General features: G+C 43.3%; 2 protein-coding genes across 4 annotated transcripts in view; one reads left to right on the top strand and one right to left on the bottom strand.

Moving 5' to 3' along the window:
* Positions 1–872: 872 nt before the first annotated feature.
* On the bottom strand, positions 873–11,054 carry tmem218 (transmembrane protein 218). The gene is made up of 3 exons (XM_005803562.3): positions 10,629–11,054; positions 7,736–7,838; positions 873–2,728 (listed from the first exon to the last, which is right to left on the bottom strand). Exons 1-3 carry the CDS (start codon positions 10,745–10,747, stop codon positions 2,594–2,596), a joined length of 357 nt encoding a protein of 118 aa, XP_005803619.2. The 5' UTR covers positions 10,748–11,054; the 3' UTR covers positions 873–2,593.
* A 9,798-nt stretch (positions 11,055–20,852) lies between these two features.
* The window catches only part of pknox2 (PBX/knotted 1 homeobox 2), a 98,080-nt gene continuing 96,215 nt past the window's right edge, over positions 20,853–22,717 (top strand). For 2 of the 3 annotated variants that reach the window (XM_023342791.1, XM_023342788.1), the window contains exon 1: positions 20,853–20,931. The gene's annotated coding sequence lies outside the window, so the exon portion shown is untranslated. The remainder of the gene's footprint in view (positions 20,932–22,717) is intronic. The other variant, XM_023342790.1, reaches the window with a different exon arrangement.

Below are 22,717 nucleotides of genomic sequence, written 5' to 3'. Positions count from 1 at the left end.
GAACTAAAACGTGCAGGATGCCGGCCCTCCAGGACCGACTTTGGACACCACTGGCTTAGATAGTGTTTAGTGGTACTCATGTGGTCAATTAGAGGTAACAAATCCCTCCATCGCTGAATAGTTTCAGATCCACTATCCCACCCTGGTTTAGTCCAACCCCCGCCCCTGCCGACCCCTCCAGTTCCCAAGCTTGTGTGAAATCAGTCAGTCGGATTCTTCTACAAAAAAAAAAAGAAAAAATAGAAGAGGAACACAGTCTGGAGTTGTGGGCCGGAACTAACAGGATTGGTTTTGATTCATTAGATTCTCTTTCATCATCGTGGTTGGAATTCTGCTCTACATCTCTCCAGCTTCGCGCTACTAAATTTAATTTGGGAAGGGAAGGAGGAACTCGTGCAATTGGGGCCGTTTACTGCAAAACCTTGTTACTCGCTGGAGTCACCTGTTAGTCGAACCGCCAGGCTGAAAAAGAATTCGTCAGCAGGTCAAATGCGGCACCAACATGTAGAGCAGCTGCGCAAATCAGCAAAACACAATAACGCCCGGAGGTTCTTAAATCCATTTTTGCTTGAGTTGCCTCATTTTGTGAAGATGTATAAGGATGAGCGTTTTGATGCAAACCTGTTCAGTCCTCACATCAATGATTGGGGGCATTGCTCGACTCAAGGAGTTTCTCTTTGTCCAGAAATTTTCCCTCTGGGACGGGATCGAAGTGACCTTTCTGGACTGAACATGCGTCGCTTATGCACAACAAAATGGCGTACACCGTTTTACCTTAAAGGTTCCAGATGTGTGTCAGCAACAAGTGTGCTACATTAACACTGAAGAAAGAGTTGAAAATGTCTGAAAGTTACTCCAGGTACTAAGAAAACTAAGGCCAATGTGCTTTATTTATTCTATTCAACATTTTGCATGAAAAACTTTTAAATAACTCAGTAAATAGAGCTCAAAGCAAAAGTTTGATTATTTTTTATCCATGTTAAATGAGTTCATTTTATCATAACACATCGGATATCAACACTGAATTGAAATGTGTCGTTTTCCAATTTGAAACACATAATACACTGCCTGCACTGGATTTTATTCAGAGGTAGACAAGTAACTACGCTTTATTTTCCTTCCACTTCACAAGGACTCACTTCTTTTTGCTGGTCTAGCAAAAAAATCCTAATAAATTACATAGTACCTGTGGAAAGGTTCCATACTTTCACAAGGCTCTGAAACACTTTCTGCTTAGCAGCTGTTTCACATTGCTGATCGTTGTCATGGAGCATGAAGTACCGCACTCTAAAATGTCAGCAACCATAGATAAAGATTTCAATGTGTCAAACTGAAATGCTCATGATATAGCTTTCAGATCAAGCTGATGTGATCTTGGAGATGTAATTATTGTAACATGCCAGACAGATGTTAAGACTGGGCCCAGCTTTGACAGGTCACTCGTTGGAAAACTCACCCGTTTCATCAAAGCACAGAAACTCTGAGCATTCAGGCCGCAGTACTCAACTAGCTCTTAGCATGCACAGCAAGAAAATGAAAACCACTTGTCCTCTTCTCTGAAACTAACCTGGTAAAAAAAAAAAAAAAAAAAAAAAAACAGCCCCTTGTTCTACGCTCGCTTCGTACAGAGTCTGGACCCTCGGCTATTGAGAAACGATCGATTGCTGGAGGTGTGGGCTCTGTTGAAGCATGGTCAACACATGACTAAGTGGCTTCATTCACTTCCTCCACTGCTGTTGCCAAACTACAACCTTCTACAGGCAGACAACACTTCTAAAACAGCACAGAAAATTTACCTCATTGTTCACAACTCCTTCTTGTTCCCTGATTGGTCCAACTGAAATTCAACCAGAGAATTCTAGCTCAATGGGAGAAATCCCAGACAGAGCACAGAGGGGAGATGAGAATCGAGCAGAGCTGCATAGGAACGCAATGGCCAGGCCACTTTGAAACTTTGTGAAATTTTATGACATATTTTTACTTAGCTGTCATTAATTTGTAGAAATCAGGTTTTACTTTGGCATTGGAGATGTTTTTGTAAACTTTCTTGTCAGAAAGGTCACATTTTATTTATCATTGTAAAAGAAATAAAAGACTAAACATTAAAGAGGGTGAATACTTTAAACAGGCGCTGTGCTTCAAGACCTAAGGTTCCACAAAATGCGATTCGCATCTTTCTGTTACTATTTTGTTAATGTTTGATAAACAACAGACATGGCAAAAAGGAACCAGTGTGACAGGGAAGGACTTCACCCATCTACACTGAGAAGAAACAGAACATAAACACTCAGCACCTCTTAGTTTATCTAGAGAAGATGAAAACTGGCTCTAGAAGTTAAGAGAAAAAACGATTCAAAATTTACATTTGTGACAAGCACTGCTACTTACAAGTAAAAAAAAAGAGATGTAAGAAATTTCAGAAGTTCATTGAGAGACTGCTGGCTCTCCTCATTCATTTTCAGAGCAGTGTCAGTCTCTAGTTCTGTCCTTCACAACAAGGAGAGATTCTTTTTCTTCCCCCTCAGCCCTGTTTTCCCTGGGTCCTGTATCTTGGGGGGGATGTGACCCTGCTGCCACCAATGACGCTGGCCTCCTAGTATGTCCTTAAAGCCTTAGCATGCACCGGCTCCAGGAAGTGCAAGGGCAGTAGCATGAAGAACGCCACCAGGAAAACTGTCCCCACCACAGCCAGGAGAACGTAGCGGCCAATGAAGAAGGTGTCGACTATCTGTAGTGAAAAGAAAGAATGAATGGATTTGGAGTCATACAGGATTGCTACACATTTTTCACGACATTCTTGAACCCAGGGTCATGACAGCTCCTTTTTTTTCCCCACCCCAGTATTTCCTCAATTAACCACTAGGTGTCATGAAAGGACTTTGGGCAGATGGGTGCTGAGGCTTTGTGTCTGGATGTTTTCCTTATTGTCTCTTTGTTGTGGGGAACCTGCAGCGATTAAAGCCTTTACTGCTGAAGGGGGCGGGGCTTCGTACGTGCCTACCTCCAACAGGACGGTGGCTCACTGTAGTGAGGTCTGCTGCTATTAGAGATACAGTCTGAGTCAGTATTTAGCCACGTTTGAAATGAAAGAGACACCTTGGCTGCAGCCAGACTAATTAAGATTAAATCCGATAGAAATGATCTACCTCGATGCACAGTATCTGTAACCCAACCCCACGTTAGAAAAATTACAAATTTCTTCAGTGTAAGAAATTCATGGTTCGCTTAAAACTTGAATGCTATTCTATTCGAGGGCAACATAGGTCCGTGCAGCAGCTACTGCAAAGGAAGAACAGGGGACATATACCGGGATAGGCATGATTGCACTCTGGATCTGGAGAATGTGCTGAGAATACAGAACCAATGAGTCACCGTGATGTGTGTGCGCAGGAAGAACGGGACAAAACCCTTCATGAAACCATCTGGTGTTTGATGTCCTAAATGTCAGAGTGTCTTTAAAGTATCCAGGGAAGGAAGGACATCATTCCAGAGCAGAACATATCCTACTTTTCCTGTTTCCTTCTGCAATTAAAAAGCAAAAATCCAGGTTTGACTTGTTTTTTCCTTTTTTTTATATATATTACCCAAAGCAAACGGTCAACAAGCCTTTTCTCCTCAGTGAGCTGTAAAGTTAGACTAAAGGCTTCGTGCAATAACTCCATTCTATGTGGCAATTTGACTAGTTCTGTCTGTACCAGTTCTCTTTTGATCAGGTGAAGGGTCATGAAAGAGACCAAATGTGTTCTGCATGTAATACTCTGAGGTTGTTTGCAAACAGGATGCCCATATCTAACACACTGCAGCCAGATAATGCATACTGTTACACAGAGTAACACTGCTGAACGGGGCGGGGCTTCAGCAGTGTTCTTATGTCCTAATGTCTCCAAGAGAATACTGGAGACATCAAAACAGACTGAAGAAATGTGCAGCACTGCCTGCTTCCCCCGTATTGATAGCAGAGGTGACCTGAAGTCTTGCCTTAAGGTTCACCATCCCATAATAACAGGAGAAACTCCTCAACATTGACTAAATTGTTGACTTTTTACCAACTGGGATTATATGACCAACTGATTCGGATTTCATTTTACCATAGTTAGAATCAAACTGCACTCCATGTACTGTAACTGGATGTGAATGTGAGTACGTGACTGTACCGTATCGTTGTGAACTGAGCTAAACTGGACCAAATTTTATGTAACTCTCACATGGATTAGACCCGTTTGTAAAGTGCTGTGAGATGACATATCTGTGAATCTAGCTTATCTCCGTATGTTTGATGTTTAGCAAAACATCCTAGTTCAATAGTAGTAGAAGCATTGTCAAAGTGAGCCGTACAACGAGGAAGAAGGTAAAATCTGGCATCTTAAAGCGCAAAGTGCCTCTTTATGTTTATCTCCTGCTGTTTGTGGCGCCGCTCCTAAATGAAATCAATGAAGAGAATGCAAAGCAAATCAGTGGCACTTCGTAAAAACTAACGATCTTCAGGTCTAACGTCGCAGCTCCCTAGGATGGAAAGGTTGCCATGGAGTGACTGGTTCTATGCTTCACTGATAACTCTGGATCTGTGTTAATATTTCAGTCATGAGCCACCCATGATGATGAGAATGCAAACAGAGAAAACACCCTTAAGCCAGTATGATTGAAGACGAGCAGGAGCCCAACTGCTGCCGAAAGAGAAATTTCATAAGGACTGCTGTGGAATGGGAGTAGTGCGTGCGTGTGTGTGTGTGTGTGTGTGTGTGTGTGTCTGGGAGAGCTGCTGATGATGTATTCCATCTCTTATGAATGCATTTAACACATCTCACTTTTTAATTTGCCAATTACGCAGCAAGCAGGAGCCCAAAGTGTGTGGGCCATGTTTTATTAATGTGCCACTGGGTAGGAGCAGGTGGGGGGTGGGGTGGTGTATGAGCCACCCCCACCTCCAGTCTAACACTGGCCTAATTGGTACTGTGATATTTCACTGTTGTTTAACAGCAAGAGGTTAAACATGTCTCTCTCTGCTGGCTGGTCCTGTTCAGCCGGTCGCTGCTGAATATTAATCCACACCAAAACACAAGGCGCAAACAGGAAATGACAAGTTTAGGTACCGCTTCTGACAAAAGGGGACGAGTTCATTGAGTACAGGCTACGCTACAACATTTAGACTCGTTCTAGTTAATTACTCGTATTTCTGCGAGAAGCAACATTTGTGCTGAAGGATCTTGGGAACTCAATTCCAACCAGGTCCTAAAGTGAGTTTGGTCTGAATTTACTTGGAATATTCAGCGGGAATTCCCATTTTGCAGTCGTTCTCTCGGCATCGCTGTTCTCCTATCAGCACTGTACAGAGAATACAAAGCACGAGCTGGCCGGGACAAGGCTCTGCTTTGCTATTTTGATGGGGAGGCAGCTTGCTTGGCAAATCCGGACAGCTTACTGGCACGACCCGAAGGCAACATGGGGAGTGTTTGTTCTGTGTTGCTGTTGGATTCAGATAAAGCAGAACAGGCCTTTACAACGAGCACATGCACAGAGACGCACACGCTGGCTTTATTTACAGGCCTGCAGTTCTGTGGAACTGCAGGCTTACAGAAGAGCAGAATTAAGGTTTCTTTTTGGGGTAGGTGTTTATCGTGAGCAGCCTTACTCTTAACCAGAGCTCATACCCTCAGTCAGTGGAAACAACAACAACAAGGGAACAGGACTCTCAATCCATCAATCAGTTGTAGAGAAATACTCCTCATCTCAACTTGTTCTTTTTAATTAAACCTCTTCACCATCATGGACAAGACCCAAGAGCTTTCAGAGGACATCAGGGACAAAATAGTATATCAGTGAAAACCTGGAATTGGCTACAAGATCATCACCTTATTTTTATTCAGATATGGAGTAAATATGAAATGACCATCAAATGCTCTAGAGCTGCAGCTCCAGCCAAGACCGTACCTGTTGTTTTTCAGCCAGAGAACAGCACGGTAAATTTTGAGTAGAAATTGTCCGAAGTACTGTTGTGATTTAAACTCGACGGACCAAAAACGTGTAAGCACACGAACAGGAAATCAGCCACACAGAATAATCAGAGTTTACTTTTTTTATTCTTTTTTAGTGCTAGAAAAGAGAGACGCTTACCCTCACAGGCTAAATTGTTGTGAAGTGAATATAACCGAAATTATACAGCATCTGATCAAAAACGGAAGAATCATTGCTTATATCTAAAAACACGCCCAGTGGTTGCCTGATGTCGTACGTCAGCCAAGTTGCTATTTCTACAAAGGCCTTTGTGTAAAAGTGAAGAATTCCATGTGTGTAACAAACTGTGTGCGTGTCCTTGACAAGCGTCTCAACAGTACATACTGTTGGACCAAAACACTGAACTCCCGCTGCTCAGTTCTGGTCCGATGCAGTGGGCGAACGTCTCACCGACGCCCTCTGTTCTTTTTTTTTTTCTTCTTCTGATAACACGGAAAATAAAGTGAGATGTTACAGCTTAGCAATCATTATTTCCTCCAACAACGAACTTGTAATAGTTGCTGTTCCATGCCGAGGTCGTTGTGTTTACTATGCTGCTGTAAAATAGTCACATTTTTCAAAACACTAAGGTGCATAATGCAGCAGAAGGGGTTTCAGAAGAAGTTGGCTTGCTGTGTTTTGAGGATCTTGAAGGGCGTTTATGTAAAAACAAACGCACTGAAATTATGTGGCCGCTGTCGACATTTTAACTTCAGTACCACCACAACGAGCCCTTAAGTCCCAACACCACTCCTAGGTCTCACAGTGTGAAACTCTCGTACTGCTTCCTGCGTGGGTTCATTTGTTATCTGTTGTGGTCCACCACCGTAATATGAATGAAGCTGCATTTGTAGTTCTGTGAAAGTTATGAACCGGAAAAGGCCTGCAGCCACGTCCTTCTCTGGCCATGTATAATATCTTGAGCCACAACTTTTCTACTTTTTCCAAACCACTGAGGGTGAGTACACGATGGGTCATCCAGCATGTATGACAATAAACTCATAACCACTACCAAGGCAACAAAGGAGGAAAGAAGTAGACCAGTGAAGTGATGTTCTGAACTAGATTGTGAGTCCTCAAGAGCCATTATCCTACAACGTTTAGATGCATCCACTCTGAAACACACCATTTCCTGACAGCATAAAAGAAAATGTGCTCACTTTCCCCCCCCCCTTTCTGGTTGAGTTTTAATGCTAATTTTCCCAGGCTTTGGGGAGCCCTGACTGACAACTGGGACCATTGTTTAGGATTGGCAGGTGTGACTTTCTGGACATTGTAGTTTTGCTCAAGTTGTTTGAGTCTCTGTGCTTCCATCAAATTTAAAAAATGAAAAACTGCCTTGCTATGCCACCAGGATAACTAATATTAACCCGTTCACATTCTTACGGTGTTATGCATGCTGTGCTTGAGTTCACTGCCATTTTGTTTGCATGACTCTGATATTTTTTGGGGGTTATTTTGTTCACGGTCTTTAATCTTTATTTCTCAGCGAAGATCTCAAATACATATTAATAACACAGTGCAAATACTACGAAAGATCACCGGAGACAGTTGCTTTAGCTTTCTAATGAGCTACATTTTGAAAATGCTTCTTGTTGCAAATCTGGCTGTATTTGAAAAGGTCTCTAATCCTAATTTGAGAAGTCTCCGTTTACCTTGCTGACAGTGGAGACATTTATAAAGAGAGAACCCAGTAGTACTTGTGAGTATTTCTACCACCGTGTTTGATCAGCTGGTGGTTTACCTCTATCTCTTTGAAAGGAAGAGGCGTCTCTGGGCTCCGAGGAAAGAACACCAGCACCAGAGTGATGATGAGAGCCAGGAGGGTAGTGGGGATGACTCCTAACCTGCGGGACACAAGCATTAAAAAACAGTTTGTGTTTCTTATTAACTGTAAATGACAGTGTCCTGAGCATTATGCCATAATAAAGCTATTCCCCAAAGACAATGTTTGAGTATGTTGACTGTTTGGTTTTCTGTCAAATAGTACTATGCTGGCCTACAGCGTAACGGCGATATTTTCCAGGTCATCATCCTCTAAATCCCTATTCATTTAAAGCAGTGGTGCCCAAAGTTGGTCCTGGAGGTCCAGCATCCTGCATGTTCTAGTTCTCTCCCTGGAGGTAGTAACAATCTCCTCAGCATGTCAGTGTTCTTCTTAGTCCTTCTAATGACCCATCATTGGATCCAGGTGTGTTAAACCACGGAGAGAACTAAAACATGCAGGACCGACTTTGGGCACCGCTGATTTAAAGAAATCAAGCTAAAGTAGTCTGTTTATGTCAGTGCAAATTCATGTCTGTAGATGTAATAGTTGGAAGGACGAACAGACTGACAGTTTTATGACAGTTCCCAGGATTGTCAGCAGGCAGTACACAACACAGTACACTTCTTTGCTGACGTTAACAGCAAAGAAGTTTGAATTTCCCAGTAACTAATTCGACCTTTTTAACTGTATCACTTTCTAAGTTGGAAATAATACAAAAATCTGAAATTATATTCAATTTAATAATATAGAGGCAGGCTCACAAATACGTTTATAAAAAATGTCTATGCTCCAGCTTTTAGTTCATGTGTTCATCTCCAGTCAGTTTAATAGATGAACTCTCACCTTACCCCATACCTGTCAAGCTTTGGGTTTGAGAATACGGGAAATGTCGCCTGGAGTGGGCGGGGTTTAAGGTGGGGAGTTGGGGACAGGTGAACGAACGACGTAAGATGGGGGTGAAGGGCAGGAAATAGACCAGGGGACAGACAAACGTATGTCAAGGGCGGGGGAGACGAACGAACAAACGTCATGTACGACCGGTAGACCAGGGGATAAAAGTAAGAACAGGGGAGCAATACGGGATATTTACGGCACCTTCGATCGTCACACTCAGAAACTCATCTACCAGCCATGTACCACCACAATGATTTCCACCACCAGTTTGTTTAGACCGAGATGATATGAAATTTATTGTACTGTCCGTCCGTAAAGCTACACTTACACTATAAGCATCAGCTACTCAGCCGCCCGCCGTGTTCAGTCTATCCGTTTACCTGTATAAATAATCCCGCAGCGCTCTTCCCGCCGTTCACTTTCAACCAGCAGCTCCTGGAGGAGAAAGGCTGCCATACTCCAGGCAGCGCGCCAGTCATTTTAAGGATTCTTACTGGTCCCCAAAAAAATCGATGAAAACCCGGGCATTATGATCAATCAATAAAATCCCTGAAACCGAACTTGAAAATTGAACGTTATGCCACTATCACTTAGCTTTCGTCAACAACTCAGAGGAAGAAGTCAGAGCTCCACGCAACGCAAGTAATGTCCCGCCCGGAACACGGTGCGCTAAAGAATAAAACATAAATTAAAGAAGCTTCGAGGCAGGTAAATTTTCCTCAAGCAATTTTAATAATGGAGGTACTCGAATCATTCGAGGAATCGTTTCAGCCCTAGATAAAATACTCTCAATAAAATGACAATTAGCCTTAGGATAGGCACATTCCTTCATAGCCTTCCAATCAGGCCAGATGCTGTCTGTTTTTAATTGTTCTATTGTGAATTCCACACAAAGAAATATGGCTGCATAGGTTTAGATATGAGCTACAAATGACCAAAACTTCTCCCTTTACACAGTGATGAAAAACATATATGAAACTCATTTGACTAGTATCACCTATGGGCTATTTACCAGCTTAGATGTGGTGTTTTCTTATAGTAAATAAATAGGAATGCAGTGTAATGAGTCAGGTCTTGATGTTCATTTGAGATCCTGGGAATTTCACAGTAAATGCTGATGTTACAGGAGTCATTTGCTCATTCTGTTGTCACAGTTCTTCCCATCACCCAGTTTGTGTCCTCGCTCACAAGGACGCTGATGAATCCAGAAGAAATCATCATGATCTGTCGTTTTTTTTTTTTTTTTTGCTTAACATTAAAATGAAATGAATTAAATTTGCCAGGTCAGTATTTTACTACTGACTTGTTTTATTTAAAACAACATTTCTACTGCTGCTAAAACAACACAGAATATTGATTATTATGGATAAATAGAATGTCATATATTACAGATGCTCGTGTCCTGCTGCAAAACATTTACAGGTAAATGAAAAACTGTAGCATTTTAGCCAGCTCACCTTGCAGCAAAAGGTTAGGCAGGAGAAATGTATTGGTTTATTATCTATACTGAAAGCTCAAGTCAAGATGCCACCTTCATTAAAAACGGAATCTTCCATCCCTACCGCATGTTGATGGAACAGCATACCCACGATGTCCCTCCTTTTGGACTTGCTGCTCTACTTTTTTTTGTCATTCAGTTTATTTTATGGATGTAAAATTCTAAAACTCTAGGACTTTGGCTTCCTTTGGACTTCTTCAACACACCGAAACTTTCCTCCAACTACAACAAACTGCAAACATAAACTGCTAACATGTGAGGAGGTTATTTTACTTCATGCCAGGATTATTTAGCAGCCTGTCAGTATACCAGATTCACATTTTAAAATGTCGTAAGTCATATGTTCCAACATCGTGGCAGCAGAACCGTTGTAGAAACAGCATGAATCCCTTTGTGATCCATCTGGTCCCACACTAATGTTTATACTTCATATCACGGCGTGTGAGCGGAGTGTGTGAAGCTGCTTCTTCAACTCACTTTCCCGATCCATCGGCTCTCAGCAGAATGGTCCCGACCACAAGAGCTGCGATCCAAACGATCACAATGACAACAACACCGGTACCGACTTGCAACACAGTGTTAGTCATATCGATCATCTGCGAAAAAGTCGTTCAGTCCGTGGGACGACAAGGTTAATAACTGCTGCTGGCAGGAGGCATCGTCGCTCTTCTTGTTTGTTAACTTGCGTTAGCAGCACAAGCTAGCTGGGCAAATCCTGCCGTCACATTTAAACGAGCTGGCTGTGGACTGTGCTGAGAACGCCGTTACCCTGGCAACAGAAGCAACTTGTGTGACCGCGATAACAGAATCCTGTTTCTGTAAAGGCTACGACAGGAAATTGCAATTTAAGGTTAGAAAGAGTTGGGAAGAGTCTCTTTCTGGCGTCCTGCACTTCCTGGTAACCACAAGCTCGAGTGTAATTGGATAGTCACGTATGAGAGAGCTGTCCAATTAAATGCGTCGTTCCTAAAACACGACGAAGTTGGAACCTGTGGGGACGCCCCATTTTTCACCCGCCGGGACAAAACAGTGCGCCTGGCAGGCGGGGTTTGCATATCTGTCCCTCACGACTGTCGGAGCTTACCTCTGGGAGAGACGGATAACCATTTCGACCTTTTGACTTAAAAAATAAATAAATAAAAATTGTGTTGCATGTTAACATTAACATATTGTTTTTTAAATCAAATTGATTAATCCGAATATGCTAAATTCCAAGCAGCAAATCGATCTTGTAGCTTATATTTAATTATTTCGCATTTACATCGTCGTCAGTGGTTAATAACGCAATAAACTCAAATCATCCATACGGGTTGCGTCTGATCTACTCCACTCAGCGCTTTGATCTCCGTTTAAGATAACTTCTCCGCAGCGCCTCATCATCACTGCTGGCTGGGATTTTCCCGGCTGACTGCTAAGGAACGAACCCTTTAGAACGCGCTAATGGCTTTATTTAGTATGTATATGAATTTCTGTGGGAATTATCGTTGCAAAGTAAATAACTAAAGTAAAGTAGCAAATGAGAAAACAGGGAGAATCCACGGTACACATTTAGAGGAGAAAAATAAATATTTGCGACAACTAACAGCAACATCCAAAGCAATATTTAATTAAAGCTGCAAGCAGCCTCGGGCGGCCCTCGCAGCAAGCGCCGCTCCGGCCTATTGGCCACCGCGGGGGTTCCGGCCACCGCAGAAGCTCTCGCACGATTTCCAGAGCCGCAGCCAGCTCCCCACCGCAGAAGCTCCGCCGCAGTTTCCAGCACCGCCGCCCGCTAGCCACCGCAGAAGCTGTCGCGCATTTTCCACGCCCGTCCACCAGGCAACACACGGGAATGCGTTCGGCGGCGCTCCCTGACGACTGTCAAAAAATCTGGTGCAGATCGGTCGATGCATCGAGGAGACACAGCCGATGTATTAACTTAGGGGGCGCAGTGGAGCCAAATTACATTTCAAACCCGTTGGGCTCTTTAGAGGTGAACAAAGGTCATACATATCCAGTTTGTCGCCAATCGGATGATCCATGTGTGATTTAGAGCCAAACGTATGCATATGGCGAGGGACTGATATTCGCCGTTTGGCCACGCCCGCACGGTTCAGCCAGCAGCGAGCATTGACAGAGTTTATCATCCGAATCATCTTGATTATGTCAAGAGAGCCATAAACAGAGCTTTCAGAGGAAAAAAACGGCACTTCCGGTTCCGAGGGGGCGGGGCTTAGATGACGTGATAATATGATGACGTAGGATCGTCCGGCATCCCACCAGGAACACTCAGGCAAATTTTGGTGCAGCTCGGTCAAAATATGTGGAATGTAGAGGCAATCGTATACGAACGGCGTTGCCGCCATTGAAAACTATTGGCACTTTAAAGCAAGCGAGACCAACTTCCTGTCTGTCATCCAACACAGAATCACCTTGATTAGGTCAAGAGAGCCATAGATGAAAGTTTCCAAGGAAAAAAATAGCACTTCCTGTTCTGAGGGGGCGGGGCTTAGATGACGTCATAATCTGATGACATAGAATTTTCAGACATCACACCAGCATCACTCAAGCCAAGTTTGGTGCAGCTCGGTCGAAACATGTGGAATCTAGAAGCAAAAGTATGGCATCGGCGTTACAGGTCACTTCGCCACGCCGCCACGCCCACCTGCTATCTCAAAGCCGGTCGGGGTTGGAAACCTCAACACACCAACATGTCTTCTGTCTCTGGACACAGTTTCATGTTGATTAGGTCAAAGGGCTAAGATAGCGACCGTTCACAGTAAAACATGACACTTCCTGTTCTCAGGGGGCGTGGCCTAAGTGATGTCATCATTTGACCATAGGGTATTTTAGGACACCTATTGTTGATCAATAACTGAAAATTTGGTGTCTCTGTGAGTTTCTGTGCAGGATATATAAGAGTTTCGTGTTTCATGGCGAGTAGGTGAACTTTGACCCCTGGTAACCCCCCTTCAGCAAGCTCAGACAGTCACCAATTTGATAACTTTAAATCAGACATGCCTTATGATCAGACTGACCGAGTTTGAAGCCGATCAATCGAAATCCCTAGGAGGAGTTCGATCAAATACGAATGCTGTAAACGTCAAAATCGAGGTCAAATGAAATTCAATCTAAAATGGCCGACTTCCTGTTGGGTTTAGAGCATGGCTCTAAGAGACTTTTTTGTACGTCCCGACAAGATACACATGTGTACCAAGTTTCGTAATTCTAGCTTTAAGTATGGCTTGGGGCTGTTCATTTAAAATACTCTAGGGGTCGCTATAGAGAAATTAGGCCACGCCCACCAAATTTTGTTATGAATTCCTGTCGGTGGGTGGATAAGGATCCATCCTAGTGAGTTTGGAGCAGCTGGGCCCGAAATTGTGGAATTCAGAGCCAAACGTATGGCAACGGCGTTACAGGTCACTTCGCCACGCCGCCACGCCCACCTCCTATGTCAAAGCCGGTCGGGGTTGGAATCCACAACACACCAACATGTCTTCTGTCTCTGGACACAGTTTCATGTTGATTAGGTCAAAGGGCTAAGATAGCGACCGTTCACAGTAAAACATGACACTTCCTGTTCTCAGGGGGCGTGGCCTAAGTGATGTCATCATTTCACCATAGGGTATTGTAGGGCACCCGATGCCGATCAATCACTGAAAGTTTGGTCCCTCTATGTGTTTTTATATAGGAAATATAAGAGTTTCGTGTTTCATGGCGAGTAGGTGAACTTTGACCCCTGCTAACCCCCCTTCAACATGCTCCAAAACTCACCAATTTGATAACTTTAAATCAAACATGCCTTATGATCAGACTGACCAAGTTTGAAGTCGATCAATCGAAATCCCTAGGAGGAGTTCGATCAAATACGAAGGCTGTAAACGTCAAAATCGAGGTAAAAAATGGACGTTCAATACAAAATGGCCGACTTCCTGTGATAGTTGGCTTATAACATTAAATGTAAGTTCTGAGTCTTTTGGTGAGCTCTACATGTGTACCAAATTTCATGTCTCTACGATGAAGTACGTTCATACCATTGTGTCAACAGAAAATTGCTAGTTGCTGCCGTTCAGCAATTTTTTTTGCGATTTTTGCGACAACCTTAAAATTCAAAATTTTTAAATTTTCTAGTCGCCACCGCCAAGTTTGGTGAGTTTTTGAATATGATAAAGCCCCCAAAAAGGCTCCTCTTTAGGGGGGCAGAATCGTAATAATAATTAAAGCTGCAAGCAGCCTCGGGCGGCCCTCGCAGCAAGCGCCGCTCCGGCCTATTGGCCACCGCGGGGGTTCCGGCCACCGCAGAAGCTCTCGCACGATTTCCAGAGCCGCAGCCCGCTCCCCACCGCAGAAGCTCCGCCGCAGTTTCCAGCACCGCCGCCCGCCAGCCGCCGCAGAAGCTGTCGCGCATTTTCCCCGCCCCTCCACCGGGCGATACGCGTGAATGCGTTCGGCGGCGCTGCCCGACGACTGTCGAAATATCTGGCGCAGATCGGTCGATGCGTCGAGGAGACACAGCCGATGTATTAACTTAGGGGGCGCAGTGGAGCCAAATTACATTTCAAACTCGTTGGGCTCTTTAGAGGTGAACAAAGGTCATACATATCCAGTTTGGCGCCCATCGGATGATCTATGTGTGAATTAGAGCCAAACGTATGAATATGGCGAGGGACTGATATTCGCCGTTTGGCCACGCCCACCCGGTTCAGCCAGAAGCGAGCATTGACAGAGCTCATCATCCGAATCATCTTGATTAGGTCAACAGAGCCATAAACGGAGCTTTCCAAGGAAAAAAAAAGACACTTCCTGTTCTGAGGGGGCGGGGCTTAGATGACGTCATAATATGATGACGTAGGATCGACGGGCATCCCACGAGGATCACTCATGTCAAGTTTGGTGCAGAAGCTATCAACCGTTCCCAGCAAAATATGAGACTTCCTGTTGTCAGGGGGCGTGGCCTAAGTGATGTCATCATTTGACCATTGGATATTATTTTACACCCGAGGATGATCAATAACTCAAACTTTGGTGTCTCTGTGAGTTTTTGTGTTAGAATTACAAATTATTTAATTTTTTCCTATTTAATTCAACATTGAACTGTCATTCCGTAGGGCAATGCTGCCCTCTGGTGTCGAATTACTGAAATTACTGAAATAGTTTCATTATTTCAGTAATTCGACACCAGAGGGCAGCATTGCCCTACACATGACAAAGCCCTTTGTATTACACAGTCGATCACAGGGGAACTTTGAGCCTTGCTAACCCCCCTTCCACCTGTTCAAATGTCACCATATTGATAACTTTGAATTGGACATGCCTTATGATCAGACTGACCGAGTTTGAAGCCGATCAATCGAAAACCCTAGGAGGAGTTCGATCAAATGCAAAGGCTGTAAACGTCAAACTCGAGGTCCAAAATGGACCTTCAATCCAAAATGGCCGACTTCCTGTTGGGTTTAGAGCATGGCTCCAAGAGACTTTTTTGTACGTCCTGACAAGATACACATGTGTACCAAGTTTCGTAATTCTAGGATAAAGCATGGCTTGGGGCTGATTTTTTAAAATATTCTAGGGGGAGATGTAGAGAAATTAGGCCACGCCCACCAAATTTCGCTATGGATTCCTGTTGGCGGGTGTATAAGGATCCATCCTAGTGAGTTTGGAGCAGCTCTCCCCGAAACTGTGGAATTCAGAGCCAAACGAAATTCGATGGCGTTCGCAACGCCGCCACGCCCACCTGCTTCATCGCAGCCGGTCGGGGTTGGAATCCACAACACACCAACATGTCTTCTGTCTCTGGACACAGTTTCATGTTGATTAGGTCAAAGGGCTAAGATAGCGACCGTTCACAGTAAAACATGACACTTCCTGTTCTCAGGGGGCGTGGCCTACTTAAAAAAATAATTTCACCACAGGGTATTTTAGGACACCCGATGACGATCAATGACTGAACGTTTGGTCCCTCTATGTGTTTTTATATAGGAAATATAAGAGTTTCGTGTTTCATGGCGAGTAGCTGAACTTTGACCCCTGGTAACCCCCCTTCAGCAAGCTCATACAGTCACCAATTTGATAACTTTAAATCAGACATGCCTTATGATCAGACTGACCGAGTTTGAAGCCGATCAATCGAAATCCCTAGGAGGAGTTCGATCAAATGCAAAGGCTGTAAACGTCAAACTCGAGGTCCAAAATGGACCTTCAATACAAAATGGCCGACTTCCTGTTGGGTTTCGACCATGGCTCCAAGAGACTTTTTTGTACGTCCTGACAAGATACACATGTGTACCAAGTTTCGTAATTCTAAGTTAAAGCATGGCTTTGGGCTGTTCATTTAAAATACTCTAGGGGTCGCTATAGAGAAATTAGGCCACGCCCACCAAATATCGCTATGGATTCCTGTTGGCGGGTGGATAAGGATCCATCCTAGTGAGTTTGGAGCAGCTCACCCCGAAACTGTGGAATTCAGAGCCTTACGAAATTTGACGTCATTCGCAACGCCGCCACGCCCACCTGCTTCATCGCAGCCAGTCGGGGTTGGAATCCACAACACACCAACATGTCTTCTGCCTCTGGACACAGTTTCATGTTGATTAGGTCAAAGGGCTAAGATAGCGACCGTTCACAGTAAAACATTACACTTCCTGCTCTCAGGGGGCGTGGCCTACGTAAAAAAAAAATTTCACTGCAGGGTATTATAGGACACCCGATGCCGATCAATCACTGAAAGTTTGGTCCCTCTATGTGTTTTTGTATAGGAAATATAAGAGGTTTTTGTTTCATGGCGTGTAGGTGAACTTTGACCCCTGGTAACCCCCCTTCAACATGCTCCAAAACTCACCAATTTGATAACTTTAAATCAGACATGCCTTATGATCAGACTGACCGAGTTTGAAGCCGATCAATCGAAATCCCTAGGAGGAGTTCGATCAAATACGAAGGCTGTAAACGGCCAAATCAGGGTCCGAAATGGACCTTCAATCCAACATGGCCGACTTCCTGTGATAGTTGCACTATGACATTACTTGTAAATTCTGAGCGTCTTAGTGAGCTCTACAACTGTACCGAATTTCAAGTCTCTACGATGAAGTAAGTGAATAGCAATGGGTCTTTTGAAAATTGCTAGTTGCTGCCGTTGAGCAATTTTTTTTGCGATTTTTGCGACGACCTTACAGTACTTAAATTTAAAACTCGTTTTATGCGACCGCCAAGTTTGGTGAGTTTTTGAATATGATAAAGCCCCCAAAAAGGCAATTCATTTGGGTGGAAGAATAATAAGAATAATAATAATAAACAGCACAGATACAATAGGCCTTCGCAGCGCTTTGCTGCTCGGGCCTAATAAGAAACAGTACAGAAACAATAGGCCTTCGCAGCGCTTTGCTGCTCGGGCCTAATTACATTTGTTTTGAGTAGTATATCTCTGACGGCCAGCCGGGCTCCACGCGCTGGCAAACCGGATGGTCACATCCACAAATCAAATGTGTAGGTTACCGCGTGCGTGTGCGCACACGCGCCAGTAAACGGCGCTTCCTGGAAAACAGCTTGCTGCCTTTAGGTGACACTCGTAACATCCATGCATCAGTGTTTGTATAGGGGACACGGGCTAGAACCACGTGGCCATTGAATGCTGCAAGCAGATTAGCTAAATAATCTTCAAGAATGAAAATGGAGAAAAATGCCCTTTTCCTTGTAGATTATCTCGATTTAACTGGACAAGATTTATTTTTCAGCTCTGAAATAGAAATATTTTAGCGCTGAAATATTTCTATTTACTTTTATCAGCAAAAGCAAAGTTATCTTTTTGCGAAAATAGAAAAGCTATAAGGAAAAGATTTAAGGAGTAGAAGCAGGAAGAGGGTTATTTGCTTTCATTGAGAAGCAGCATTATTTTAAGGCTATACGCTACATATCGGACATTTTACACTTTGGTTTTGCAATGTTGCAGTTTAATTTCATTCAATTTACTTCAGTTCAATCCACTCCCATTCAGGCAATGTTAGATATGCAGCCAAATACAAAAAGAAGTGCATTTATCACACTTACATTTAGATTAAAATAAGTCAAAATACAGTGCAATTTAATTCCAGCCCAGTCACATTAAATAGATTATAAAAGTAAGTAAATACCAAACTGATGGCACAGGGTGACAGTGGAGAGGAGACACAGGAAGAAACCACTGGCAGAATCAAACAAATTGTTGCTCTACTTTACCCAACTAATAATTTACTGAGACTTTCATTGGAAAATGTTGAATATTTGCTAAAAAAGGAACATGCCAGAGATCTCTCCTTAATAACCTGCCTTAGCTCTTCTATCTCTATATAGAATAAAGCTCACTGAACATCTTTTAACCTCATCTAAGCTCTGAAGAATTTGTACATTTCTCATTCACTCTTATTAAACAGTCTTTCTGTAATATACATACACATTCTCTGCAATTGTATTTAATAATTTGGAGCATTATTGAAAAGTTCATTTACTTCTGTAATTCAGTTCACTAAGGGAAACACGTTATGTTTTTAAGCCTTTATCTGTGCAAGTTTTGACGAATTTCAAATTACAGCAAATGAAAACACTTTTCAGAGAAGAACATTACATCAGACCAAAAGAAAAATAACATTTTAATAGAGAAATATGGGCTTACTGCAAGTTCAGTAAGCCCATAGATAACACAAACATTTCTTTTCAAAAGGTACTTTTTTCTGACAGATGAGTCTCATTCATTCATTTCATATGACTGCATATGCCATACTGTTTATTATAAGTACAATAATGCTATATGTGCTTTGCTTAGTGCTCTACATTATGAGCCCTATTGCAGTGCAGCTGTATCACATGTTCTGCTCACTCCTTTGCTCTCAGTAAAGCCTGATTTACAAAATTCTCTAAGCGAATAAAATTTAACACTGTTTTGGAAAAATAAAGAAAAAAAGAATAAAATTAAGAAAAAATTTGCACAAGGGCATGTACACAGACTCACACACACACACGCACACACACACCCCGTACCACCCATGGCATCTTGTAGATCTTTCCCTCTTAAATCATCACCTATTTTGGCCTGTGGCCTCTGGGAGGCGCTAAAGGCCCCTAAAATCAAATATAGAAGTAAAGTTGATTTTTGGGCCATCGTAGCATTTACCTACAAATGATAAAGAAGGCATGGATAAACCATCTAAAATTATTGAAAATTATTAGTTATATATATATATATATATATATAATTTTAAATGCTTTCTCCCTATTTATATTGCAAATTTTCTTGGTTTTTAATGCTTCCCTTTGAGACACTGAATTTGTTGACTGTATGTTTTTAAAGTCTGTTGAGAACCTTGTAATATGGGGGCCTGCATACAAATTTCAGTTGTTCTGAATGTTGTGTTTGACTTGCCCTGGAAATCAAAGCTTTGATCTGAGAATAGCATCACGCCCCACAGAGAGACTGCAACCAGTTTTGCCCCGAAAGATGGAACTCAGATACAGGAATCACAGCAAACTGACTATTGTTCCAGTCACAAGTGGGGAAAAGCTGCTTGATTTTCTAGCTGCTACGCTCTGTCGCCACGTTAACTATAGCTACAACTAGAAATTTAAGCTAGCATCCACAAAATTAAAATCGTATGCAATCCAACACTAAAGGAGTGTGTTCGTAGACTGATGTACAGTGGAACTAATTTAATGGGATCTGAAGTGCAAATAAACAGTAAATTGCTGCTATTTTTGCTATGTTTTATATGCGCGGCAGCCATATCGGATTTAGAAGTGGGGTTCAGCGAGGAAGATTCGTCCTAGATGTGGCTGAGACAGAGATTGAGTAAATGTAGAAATTCCATCTTCAAACTAAATGAACGGCAGCACTTGGTGTCCAGTTCACAGTGATAAACTGCAATGCCTCCTGAAATAAATCAGAAGTCTGAGGTTTTGCATCAACCATCAAAATCCAGTAGTTGGCATCACAGTGTTCAAAATTTTGCAAATAAAATTCATAGTCACGCTTCGAACAGTTTCTGTTCAAATCAGTCACTCACTGATGTATTTTGTGAACTTGCATTACTGTCTGAATGAATGTAGCAAATTACATCATTAACTGCATGTATTGCTAACTGTCAGCCTGGTCACACAACAAGTAGGACTTTTGTTTTTTCTCCTGCTCAGTGATTTATTGAGGCAACTTTCTAGATTCCAAGCACCTGAATTCTGAGGTAAGTTGAACACATATTGAATATAAATATATATATTTACAATACAAAGGTAATTATTAGCAGTGTTTGCATGTGGAAGTGTTACTACTTTCATTCGTCTGTTAGCATTTTGTGCATGCTAGCAGCATTTCGTGTATCCTCTCCACTGGAAAACCCAATAAACACTTTAGAACTTCATCCCCAGACAGCAGTGATGTTGGCAAACAGCAGAGACATGCTGTTCTGATCAGAAATGATTCATGTCAGAATTCAGAAGCAGAAAACCTTTTTCTTTTCTTCTTCTTCTTCTTCTTCTTCTTCTTCTGTGGTTCTGTCCTGTAAAGCAGTGACGCACGCGCAGCCTTTTCCCCTCGGAAACCTTTTCCCGTGATCGACGTTTTTCCCACGAACCCTGGAAGGCAGCAGCAGCGAGATGAGGGGGAGGGAGGGAGGGAGGGAGGGGGTTGGTGGTGTTAGGGAGGCGGGGGAGGGGGGGACGTAGATGCAGACGGAGGGGGAGGTGGGAGGGGCCTGCTGCGGCTGACGTCAGCGGCTGTGTGGAGGAGTATAGGCTGTGCTGTCAGCCCAGTGTCAGTCTGATGAAGATTGGCATGCAGGTAAGCTGTCATTCATTTTCAGTGTCAGTGTATGGGAGCAGAGCTGCTGCACTTCAGCGTCCTTCCTCCCCCCTCCTCCCCCCCCCCCCTTTTCTCCCCCTCACCCACCCCTCCCCCTTCAACCCACCACCCCTCCACCCCAACCCACCCCCACTCCATCACGGGAGCCAGGGCATTATTCACCCAGTCAGACAGCCAGGCCAGAGTGGGGGGCTGGCATGGGGGTTGGGGAGAAAGAGGGGGGGTAGGAGGGGAGAGAAACAGAAAGTGAGAGAGGGAGAGAGAGAGCGAAATAGAGAGAGAGAGAGAGGAACGGAAGGAGGGGGGGAGAGAGACAGAGAGAGAGAGGAGAGGAGGAGATGCGGTCTGTGCTGGACTGAATGAGCTTTTTTCCTGCGCTTCTGCGTCCGGATCTTTTGTTGTTATTGTTGTCATTATTATTTTTTTTTTAATAATAACAGTAATACTATTATGAATGTAAAGGCAGATATGATCGGGGTTGGTGTCTGTGAGGCAGATGCGTCCTGAAGCTTCAGCTAGAAACCAGAGTAAAGTGAGCGTCTTTCCGCGGGAAGTGGCCCCTTCTCTCCGGGTTCTGCTCCGTAAACATTTTTTTTTGGAAAAGAAGGACGGTTTAGTTCTGCAGCGGCTCTTCTCTTGTCTTGTCTGACTGTCTGAGCGGATGCTTTCAGCCTGAGCGGGACGCGTTTTACCGTTCAGAGCGCGTAAAGAAGACCCCAGACTAAACAGGGCTGAGATGTTCGTCTTTAACTGATTTCTGTTTCTTCTTTTTGAAAGAGTAAATACATCCGCCTGAATGTGTTCATCAAAAAATAGTCGATATTGTTTTTATACCTGCTTCTTCTTTCCTTGTTATTTTCTGTAATTGCATAACCTGAATCAGACTTTTCTCTTTAAGTAGAAATTGTTTTCAATAGGTTTTTAAAAAATATATATTATTATTGCTATTTGTTCTGTTGCGTGTTATTTCTCAATATTAAACATTAGGACTAGAATTCTGTTTGATGTTGTTTCTGAATTCTTCATTGAGCTCTCACGTTTGCTCCCAGGCCTGAGGGGAAAAGAAAAAAAAAAACTCTCTAAACTGAACACTGACCTTCTTTGTGCGCCACCCAGCAGCAGATTTCCTTCCCCTCCATATGTTCAGTCCCAAACTTCTTGGGTTTGGCTGCCCCTAATGTTTTTGACAGAGCGGACTGGCAGGGAACGGGCCTCTTTCTGATTTGATTTGATTTGATTTGAAGGGGAAAAAAAGGGCAGAGCGGCGCTTTTGGAGTTTCTCAGGGTTCCTGTGAGTCGACTCGGCTTTAATCGGTGGCCCTCCGGTCCGGCGTCACCTGCGGGTTCCACATTTCTGTGGTCATTTTACTGAGCAGATTTACCTTCGCCTTTTGGCGATGGCAGAAAAATACCACGACCGTGTTCGGCTAGGAGCTTAGTTAAAGTAAACCTGAAGTATTTGGTGTCTAAACACCTGGTTGCCTGAGACTCGGACGACTTCAGCTGCCCTCGCTGTCGCCAGGTAGAAACCCTCAGAGGAACTAACTCCTGAGTTTTAACTGAAGCTTTGTTGAGACTCTTGTAGCAGTTGAAACAGTCCCTCTTCCTCACACACACACACACACACACACACACACACGGTTGCCCTCGGAGATGTTTATTCTTTGTTGTCATGTACCCCATGCAGATGTACGTATCTTCAGAAGAGGGATCATGTCAATTTAGCAGATCTAGCAAACCCTGCTGGGATCTTAATTGATGATTT

This window comes from Xiphophorus maculatus, chromosome 11, assembly GCF_002775205.1.
Source record: "Xiphophorus maculatus strain JP 163 A chromosome 11, X_maculatus-5.0-male, whole genome shotgun sequence".
Lineage (NCBI taxonomy): Eukaryota > Metazoa > Chordata > Actinopteri > Cyprinodontiformes > Poeciliidae > Xiphophorus > Xiphophorus maculatus.
Note: the sequence above shows the minus strand (reverse complement) of the source record. Positions and strands in the feature narration are given on the sequence as shown.